We start from the raw sequence: 9897 nt of genomic DNA on the forward strand, positions 1-9897 counted from the left end.
AAAATAATATAATAACAAACAATAATAGATTGATTTTATTATTGAATTCAATTTATTTAGGTTGATTGACAATTGTTATGTTGATTGTGTTATATTGGAATATCTTGAATAATGTAGATTGTAGAATTGTAGATCATATATATAAATTGATAAGTTGATGTTACCTAAATATGCTGACTGAGGGTACCAAATATTTTTGGACATAGTCAAAGTGAAATAATTATTAATATTTTTCCAAATGATCATCTTTTTTTGGTTAAAGTGGTTAATACCCCTTCTACTATATTAATTTTATGATGAATGATTCATGTAATACAGTTACCAGAATTGATATATACGTATTTATGATACATGCTGTACATAATAAACAAATTCTTTAATAAAATATATGAATTTGGTATATCTAAACATCAATGACATTTTAATTTTTAATATTGTTCTTTTTATTTATTATTAGTAATCTATATCTCTATGCTAGTTAACATGCTTATACGATTGTTTCTTTATATATATATGTTCTTATATGGCGTTGCGCATTGCGCAGTCAGCTTCAGGAGCACATCGTATTACATTGTACAACGTATAAATAGATTTGAAAAGAAAAAAAAGGAAAAAAATTTATAACTTAGACTTCTCGAATTCTTTACTATTGATTAAACCATCGTTGATCCGACTGTTAATTCAATAATAAATCCAACTATGTCGGCAATGGAATTCGATCAAAATTTCGATTCATCTGGAGGATTCAATAAAACTTCACTCATTAACTCGCATAATAATATTAATCTTAACCCTCCTAATTTTGAGAATGATGATGTTATCACTTTAAACGTTGGTGGTATCAAGGTATTCGATATTCTGACGTTTATAAAAAAGTAAATTTAAACAAATTGCTAACGTAAAACAAGTTATATCATTATTTAGTATGAAACGTATCGTTCAACGCTTACATCCTATCCTGAAACGTTTCTTGGAACCATGTTTAAAGAAAGAAACAAAGATTTGTTAATTCCACGGGGAAAGAACAAAAATGAATATTTTTTTGACCGTTCTGGGGAACTATTTAAATATATTATCCAATTTTATCGAACAGGAAAAGTTATCATACCACGTGAGTGTATCTATATTTAATGCATTTTTTTCTTTAAAATAATAATAATAATAACAATAGTTTTATATTAAATTTCATTATTTTTTTTTTATATTTGAAAAAAAAAGCCGAAGTTGATACCAAAGAGATGGAAATTGAATTAGACTTTTTTCAAATACCACGTCCAATATCATCTACGATTGATAAAATAGCGATTTCAAAAGTAAATGAATTAGTAAACACTTTTAAAGATTTAATAAAAGAAGTAGCGGAGTATTATATGAGGAAGAATTCTTTCAGGGGGTTCGAGGCTGAAATTGATATTTGTTTTCTTGATAATGGACAAGCGACCGTAAAGGCCGGATTGGATAATACTTTAACAGATGCATTTGAATCTTCAAAGCATTATGCTTATAATATAATGTCAGTTTATAAAAATGAAATTAAGAAATGTCTAGAAGCAGAATATCCAGAATTGACATGGACGGATGATCATAAGGTTGGTTCCGTTCAATATTACAAAATCAAGCTAACTATTAGATGGAATTTAGACTATGATAAAATCCTCAGTAGTTCTTGTATGTCCTAATTTTTATAGATTAATTAATTTATTTCAATTAGTTATAATAATTTTGTTGATATTAAAAAAAAAGTCTGTGTTTAATGTATAATGATGTACTTTTTAGAAACACAAAAATTTCTTTTACTGTATTGATGTTGCTTTTATCATATAATTAATTTAATGGATAACATTAAGTTTCGAATCAATTAAATAATTATTTCTGTATGCAGATGGATAATTATAGAACGAAAATACCAACATCATCAGCATGTTTTGCGAATTTTATTTTCGGGTGATAACTAATCAGTTAAATTTATAGATCGATACTTGTTTAAATATTACTATTAGACATTCATAATAAAAATAAATAAAAACTGTAAGAAACAAAGAATATTCAACGAATGAACAAATTTTTATTCATGAGTAGCTTATATTAATTTTAAATATATGTAAAAATATATTTAAAATTGTACAATATATTGTGCCAAACATAAAATTACGTACACGCTTATTTATTGTTTATTATTTATGATAATGAATTTATAATTGAACGCTATTTGAAGAAGTAACAATAGTTTGCTTTATTTCAAAATTAGTAACAACCACCACATCATATTACAACTGCCTACTACAAATATTTCGCTACAAATATTATGTAATTAATGCTAAATATATAAGCAAACTATAAAATTGAAATTAATAAATGAAACTTTTAAAAAAAAAAAGGAATAAGGATTCCTCTGATCGAATCAAATTTTGGAGTTACCGTTACTAGCTAAAGATGTATTATTATCTGCTTTTCCAGCTTCAGGAGAATCCATCAGATCATTTTCTTCCTTTGATGTATTCTCATCTGTTTTCGTTTCAGGACTAGTTTGCTGTTCATTCTGATTTTTATCACCTGGAGCATCATTCGTTTTTGCCGCATCGGTGGTATTGTTTTCATTCTGATTTTTATCACTTAGAGCATCATTCGTTTTTGCCGCATCGGTGGTATTGTTTTCATTCTGATTTTTATCACCTGGAGCATCATTCGTTTTTGCCGCATCGGTGGTATTGTTTTCATTCTGATTTTTATCACTTAGAGCATCATTCGTTTTTGCCGCATCGGTAGTATTGTTTTCATTCTGATTTTTATCAATTGGAGCATCATTCGTTTTTGCCGCATCGGTGGTATTGTTTTCATTCTGATTGTTATCACTTGGTACATTATCATCCATCTCTGTTACATCGGTGGTATTGTTTTCATTCTGATTTTTATCACCTGGAGCATCATTCGTTTTTGCCACATCGATGTCAGAACCCTTCATAATTTCATCATCTTGCTGTTCTGTATTCCCAGTCGTAGTAATATTAGTCATATCAGTCTGTCTCTCATTTGTATTACTATTTTGTTCTGTTTCTGCACCTTCATGCGACCGTTTCTTAGGATTTTGTTCAGTTATTACATCTGTCATTTCAATATCACGCGTATTATCCTCGTCTTGTTTCGTAGTACTATTGGTTGTATCGCTTGTATCATTTTGTTCAGTTTCTCCATGCGGCCGTTTCTTAGAATTTGGTTCAACTGCATCTATCATTTCAATATCATTGTCTTGTTCTGCATCTGGCATGTCAATATCATCATCATGTGTCCCATCTTTGATTTCCGTACCAACAATATCAGTACTATTCGTCTCATCCTTATCTTGATCTTTCGATGCAGTTGAAGTATGAGTGTCTTGAGTCTTATCCTTTTCTTCAACTTCTTTATCTTTAACCTTTCCTTCATTTTTATCAGTATTTAGCTCTTTATCATTGACTTGTCCAGTTGTCGAAGTCTCTTGATCCTTATCTTCTTCAGCTTCCTTGGTTTTATCAGTACTTAGCAGCCCTTTATCATTGATTTGTGTTGTCGAAGTCTCTTGATCCTTATCTTCTTCAGCTTCCTTGGTTTTATCAGTACTTAGCGGCCCTTCATCATTAGCTTGTCCAGTTGTCGAAGTCTCATGATCCTTCTCTTTTTTAACTTCCTTATTTTCATCAACACTTAGTGGCTCTTTACCAGTTGTCAATGTCTCATGATCCTTCTCTTCAATCTTTTCTTTGACCCCTTTATCATTATCAGTACCTATTATCTCTTTATTATTGACTTGTTCAGTTGTCAGAGACGTGTGAGTCTTCTCTTGATCCTTATCTTTTCCGGCTTCATTACCTTTCTTTTCTTCATTAGTTTTTGGTTTTTCTTCTTCTTTTACATAATTATCGATATCAACTGAAGGTGGAAAATATAAGGGTAATAAAGTCTCATATACATCCTTATTTTCGTCTTCGAATACGCAAAATATGATCCTATCAAGCTAATATGTGTATAGAATGAAAGTTAGTGAGGCGAAATAAAATATCATGGATTACATAAAAATCAAATGTTACCTTATCAAAATATTCCGAATTCTCCTCCAACCATTTTCTTATGGTGTCTAAAGCAAGTTGTCCAGCCTTACCACGTGGGTACCCATAAACACCTTTAAATTTAGACGTTAAAAATTGTTAATGAATTAAAATGATGATAAAAAAAGTATGATGAAATCTTACCTGTACTAATATTCGAAAATGCCTAAATTGTTAACAAACTATTATTAAGAAAGATATAAAAATATAAAACGATTAAAAAATTTATTATTTGTACATACTATACTTTTTAAATTATTTTCACACATGACATTCATAGATCGTACGTAAGCGCTACGAAGTAGGCCAGGTTTTTCACCTACAGGACCGACAGTGTGAATGACATCTAAATAAACAGAATAAATGAAAAAAAAAAATTAAATCATGTGCATAACGATAATTTCAATTACGATTTCAATTTTAACGTACGTTTAGATGGCAAGTCATGACCTAAAATGATGATAAGTTAAAGACAACAAGATTAGTTAGCGATCGTGCAATTAAAGTTTAAATTAAATGAATCTTTATATACCGCCAGTTATCTTGGCATCCTAAATATTCATATTGAGGTAAAAAAAAAATATATATATTTAAAACCCGATTCTTTTGTAATATGGAATAAATTCACGTCAATTGTAATTACTTACTCCAGTATCGCAACCGTTAAGATCCCAACACTCTTTTCTCAGTCCAGGTCCTGCAGCGCTAAAATATTATAATTAAACAAATAATCAATAAAATAAGTACGTGCATTTAATATTCAGATAATTATTTACCTGTGAATTGCTCCATCAACTAATACACGGATAAAAAAAAAATAATATAATAAGTTAACCAAATAAAGATTCTATTGGAAAAAAAATTTTTAACAAAATAATTTACCTCCTCCACCTCCCAAGAGTGTTTCATTCGCAGCATTGACTTAATAATATGTAAAATAAAGATATTGATATTTAAATATACCATATTTAAAAATTGTTGTTGAAATTGATTTAATATCGCGTAAAAACAAACCTATAGCATCAATCCTCAATTTCGTGATATCTGCTTGACTTTAAAAACACAAATAAGTAAGTTACAACATAAAAGCAAATAAAATCATTTGTTTAAATGTAAAAAAGAAACATACATTAGAGAGATCTTTTTATTAAATTCTTCATTGTGTTCATACTTGCGAGTAACTTCAAATATTAAACAAGTTTAAATAAATCAATATCTAAATATATCTTGTAAGGAAAACCACGAGGTTAAAGGTAAAATATATGAATTGATTTCCTTACGATTTGCCGCCCTTTTTAAATTACGCGGTGAAAAACTTCTTTCTTCATAGGCTTGCTTTAAGGTAGGAATTTCTTCCAAATCGATATACGACCTTCGTCTCGACATTGAACTAAAACTCATTTGATTTTGAAAATAAAATTGTCGCTTCAATAAACCATTCGATGCTGAATAAATAGCTCGATGAATCATGCCCTCATATAGAGTCAAAAAAGGAACATCGATTCCGATTATTCCTCGGAATTTCACGGGTATTTCACGGGTATTTCGGAATTTTCATATTAATAAGGAATATGATTGATATTTTATTAAAATTTATAAAAATTTATGGAAGATGCAATACTAGTGTATAATACATATAATTTTCAACTGTGATATAAATAAATTACATGAAACTATATAATCATAATACAATAGTTCTATATAAATCGTCTCGCAATTTGTCGCTCGTTTAACCAATAAGAAGTGTATGTAGGTTTATTATTACTAAATGTTTAAATCATCAGTTGGAGATGACGTTGGCAGATTAGTGCCAGACCAAGGTTCTGTACGTCGAGGTGGAGAAGAAAGTATAGCTAAGGCTTGACATGCTCTATAAATCTTTAATAGAGATCATATATTGGTTACAAATGATTAATGCGTAATAACTGTAATAACTAATATAACGATAGATAATACATACTCTTCGGGCCAATCTTCTAACATTTCCATCAATCGCAACAACTTCCCAAGCGAAATCTATACCAAACATCATTTTAATTCCGTAAACAATACGCTTAGCATGAACTTCCTTCATCAATACATAATCATCGCTGGTATTATATGGAATTAGGGCAGGATTTGAGTCAAGTGCTCTCTGTACTAACGTGAGAACAGTTTGTTCAATCGCTGGAAGATCAAGCACACATTCGGGTGCATTAACTAGATAGTACATTATAAAAATTTTAATTTTAGCTTAATTCTTTTAAAAATACACAGAAAAAAAGGAGAAAAAAAAATACCAGCGATTTCGAAAGGTTGTGATACGGCCATGACACCATATTTTTTATCATGATGGTACCTAAACTCGTAAGTTCCTACTTCCCATGGTAATTTATCTCCTTTAAAGCATACGTCACCAGTTTCCACTTGATCATTATTATCAATGTTCTTCGATCCTGTGTCAGAATCATCCTCTTCTGGTGTTACATAAAAATACCGTCCTTTACTTGATACACTGGTCACCATCTTCGATGAATTTGCAGTAACCTTATAGATACCAATCCAATCTAAACGCGAATGATTTTTTGGTGCAGTCCATTTGACACATATTGGTGAACCTAATTCAAATGTAATGGGATTCGCGTCACTACAGGTTTCATTCTTATCATTGTCAAGTGAAGCCATACTATTTGATGATGAATTATGTAAATCATTTGAAGGATGAACCGGCGCTAGTGAATATTGCTTAAGATCTTGATTTTTTATATTTTCGGTAACTCGTCTGAATCACAAACACAATACACAATGTGACAAAACTTAGTAAGTGTGTGAATAGATATAAAGAAAAATAAAACATCACATACCTAATTATAATTATGAACGCGCTAGTTGAATTTTTCAATAAACTTCGAGTCTCAAAAACTACGCCTTGTAATCTGGGTCTTGCAGCTTCAACAATCTCTCCTACGACTTCGGCTGTCTCCTCGACAACCTTTTCAACCGTTTCAGCTACTTCTCTGACAACACGTTTAACTACTTGAAATTCCGGTGCTTCTTGAATTTTAGAAACTTCTTCTTTAACCTTGACTGGGATAATTTTGACACGTTTGATGGTCTTTGTTACGCCAGCATCCTTACGAATCTTATCACCATATAATTTTCTCATATGTGGACTTTCGACATAATGTAAAAATAAGAAACTCGAAATTTGAGCAAATAGCGCTAGACCAAAAATAAGCCAACTGTTTGCCATTAAAGTTATTCCCCAGAAGGCAGCATGACCAATAAGTTTTTCTGGATTATTAAGAAATCTATATATTCCAGTGTAATATAATGTTGTGGGATAATCATCGAGGAAGAAATCACCATAAAACCAACCAAAATCACCCAATACTTCAAATACTGAAACAGATGTCCAGATATGTAAAGCAATAAGAAGCATGCCCAAGGTATGACGCAATAATACCATGCCATAAGTCCAATCTTCGGGGAAATAGTACATCTTCCACGCAGCGGCAAGAAAAGTTACGTAAGTCATGCATAACGAAAGATTATAAATACTAATGAATAACAAAAGATTAATCATAAGTAAAACCTTTTAATTATACGAAGTCAATAGTATTTAAAAACGCACCTCTTCCAATTTGAAAATGCTTCACTAACGTTACCGCCAAATTTAATGTAATGTTTAGTTAAAAACTTATTTTTACTCTGAAAATATAAAACTGCACCTAAGACATAAGAATGAAAAATATGCCATGCCAAACACTGAGCAACTAAGAAAAATTTGATCGCATTATTAGAAGCACCCGCAATGGATAATGGAATAATTGCCGCGTAAATAACAATAAAAATGACGAAAAGATCATTTGAACGGAAAAGGTCGAAATTTTTGAATACGATAAGATCACGACAAAAATGATAATTTGATGTGTTTGATAAGTCTGGAAGTGTAGGTTGAATTTCATTTGAAGCTGATAAAACTTCGTTTATAGAAGTTGTAAATTCATGTGTTTCTGATATAATTGGTTTTGATAATTTTGCATTAAGTGGTGTAGGAGGATTATAAGTCTTTTCAATATCTAACAATGAAAAATCATAATTAATTCACATGAACCATTAATACGACAATATATAATTATATTTATTTATGACTTACGTGGATTTTCAACGAATGTTAAAAATGCAAACTGTGCCGCATGCGCCGCCAAACTTACAAATAATACTTTATAACTTGCCATCATGAGGGAAATTCCATAGTAGCCTGCATATCCAACAGAGTACATCGGGTGTGGTGCCATTTCAAATACACCATCAAACGTAAGTGATTGATCTATAAGAAAAAAGAAATCCCCCCAGTCTGTGATATAACATATAAAAAAAAATATATATATAATATAAATATATCATTAAACGGTTCCTTAATTACATTTCCAAACAATTCCAAAATCTTACACCATGCAAAATCTTTTACAACACGATGCGCATCAGTTTTGACCCAAACATTAAACCATAGTAAAAAAAGACCACCAGACCATCGTGCTATATTAATTAACACGCCAGAACCTTCTGGAATATTAAAATTAGCAAGCGCAAAACAAATATACGAAGTAAAATCGTTTAAAAGAATCAGGTCAACAAGTTGACGAAAAAGAAGCCACGCATTAAATTCCAAAGGAGCAGTCTAGCGATATAAAGACAAATTAAATATAAATAAGCAAATCAATAGAATATAATACAATACAATAAATGTAAAATGTCATACCTCAAAATTATAGTCGCTTCCCATTTTTGTGCTCAATTCTTTTTTAAGAAATAAATATAATTTTTTATTTTTTTCCTTGTCGAAAAACTTATTGCGTTTAATCCACAAGACAACACCGCGCTTATCACTTTGATATTTCAATATTATTCCTAAACCAACATTATACGCGAATCTCCAAAAAAAGAAAAGAAGGAGGAAAAGCCATCTTGAAGTAGAAGCAGGAAGTACAAAAAACAGAATGACTTGGCACCCGATCACAGTAAACGTAAAAATATCAAATGTTGATTTTTTTGCCTTAGTGTCAAAAACTGTAGTCAACATGTCTACAGTATGCGGGACTTGAAAGACTATAATATAATAAAGGGTAAATAAAAAAGTTCAGAAGCGACGCGTATTATAATTATAATGATTTAAGAAAGAGCTACGCTTCAATTCTCTTAGCATACAAATAATAATAACTAACCTCCGGCATCGTGAGTTTTCCCATATACAATTTCTTCTTTATCTTTGTCGTTATTAGCTTTAACATCATTTTGATTCTCGTTAAGCATTTTTTTTAAAAGCTTTAATTTTTTAATATATACAAAAGAAAATCGTAATGAAAAACAACATAAATTTTTTTTTATTGAACGAAGATTATTTTTTTGTACATTATGATCACCCCAACAAAAAAAAAAATAAACCCGATTTAGTTGTATTCAGGTGTCAAAATGCCAATTTTGCAACTTACAAATAATCTTTTGCCATCTATTTACCGACTTTTTTGGGGAAATTTTTTTATAATCGTATTAGTCTTATTCTTCATGTTCTGAATATCATGATCTTATCATGATGAAATTTCTAGAAGGTTAGATAAGATATCATTACTTTAAAAATTCCCGATATAGAGAGTATTTTAAGTATGACGAATTTATTAAAAATTACGGTCATTCCAGTCCCTACATCATTTGTAGTATTATACTCCAACCGCCAATTATCTTGTTATTCAATTATTTTCAAGACCAACCGTATCAATTAATTCAAAAAGTATAATTATAAAGATATTTAATTTTTTAAAGTCTCAATTAAAAT

At 30.1% G+C, this 9897-nt stretch overlaps 3 protein-coding genes across 3 annotated transcripts; 1 reads left to right on the forward strand and 2 right to left on the reverse strand.

Annotated features, from left to right (window-relative positions):
- The first annotated feature begins 378 nt into the window (after positions 1 to 378).
- OCT59_024812 (uncharacterized protein) lies at positions 379 to 2054 on the forward strand. The gene is made up of 3 exons (XM_025319799.2): positions 379 to 846; positions 925 to 1111; positions 1219 to 2054. The coding sequence occupies exons 1-3, from the start codon at positions 700 to 702 to the stop codon at positions 1677 to 1679; spliced, it is 795 nt and encodes a 264-aa protein (XP_025172920.2). The 5' UTR covers positions 379 to 699; the 3' UTR covers positions 1680 to 2054.
- A 144-nt stretch (positions 2055 to 2198) lies between these two features.
- On the reverse strand, positions 2199 to 5552 carry OCT59_024813 (uncharacterized protein; the record flags this gene model as incomplete). The annotated part of the gene is made up of 12 exons (XM_066134180.1): positions 2199 to 3991; positions 4065 to 4156; positions 4227 to 4248; positions 4325 to 4428; positions 4512 to 4532; positions 4615 to 4633; positions 4730 to 4787; positions 4859 to 4877; positions 4965 to 5003; positions 5097 to 5134; positions 5212 to 5263; positions 5363 to 5552. The coding sequence occupies 12 exons, from the start codon at positions 5550 to 5552 to the stop codon at positions 2402 to 2404; spliced, it is 2244 nt and encodes a 747-aa protein (XP_065991689.1). The 3' UTR covers positions 2199 to 2401.
- Positions 5553 to 5633: 81 nt separating this feature from the next.
- On the reverse strand, positions 5634 to 9437 carry OCT59_024814 (uncharacterized protein). Its single transcript, XM_025319796.2, has 9 exons — positions 9290 to 9437; positions 8827 to 9173; positions 8517 to 8745; positions 8221 to 8421; positions 7696 to 8143; positions 6926 to 7621; positions 6362 to 6843; positions 6043 to 6281; positions 5634 to 5960 (listed from the first exon to the last, which is right to left on the reverse strand). Exons 1-9 carry the CDS (start codon positions 9375 to 9377, stop codon positions 5847 to 5849), a joined length of 2844 nt encoding a protein of 947 aa, XP_025172916.1. The 5' UTR covers positions 9378 to 9437; the 3' UTR covers positions 5634 to 5846.
- Positions 9438 to 9897: the final 460 nt, after the last annotated feature.

Source organism: Rhizophagus irregularis, chromosome 5 (genome assembly GCF_026210795.1).
Source record: "Rhizophagus irregularis chromosome 5, complete sequence".
In the NCBI taxonomy this organism is placed as follows: Eukaryota; Fungi; Glomeromycota; class Glomeromycetes; order Glomerales; family Glomeraceae; genus Rhizophagus; species Rhizophagus irregularis.

Coding starts and splice junctions, on each gene's coding strand:
- OCT59_024812 (XM_025319799.2), top strand. CDS start 700: ATGTCGGCAATGGAATTCGATCAAAATTTCGATTCATCTGGAGGATTC. Junction 847..924: donor TAAACGTTGGTGGTATCAAG/GTATTCGATATT, acceptor ATCATTATTTAG/TATGAAACGTATCGTTCAAC. Junction 1,112..1,218: donor AGGAAAAGTTATCATACCAC/GTGAGTGTATCT, acceptor TGAAAAAAAAAG/CCGAAGTTGATACCAAAGAG.
- OCT59_024814 (XM_025319796.2), bottom strand. CDS start 9,377: ATGCTTAACGAGAATCAAAATGATGTTAAAGCTAATAACGACAAAGAT. Junction 8,144..8,220: donor AACATTCGTTGAAAATCCAC/GTAAGTCATAAA, acceptor TTTCATTGTTAG/ATATTGAAAAGACTTATAAT. Junction 6,282..6,361: donor ACAACCTTTCGAAATCGCTG/GTATTTTTTTTT, acceptor TGTACTATCTAG/TTAATGCACCCGAATGTGTG.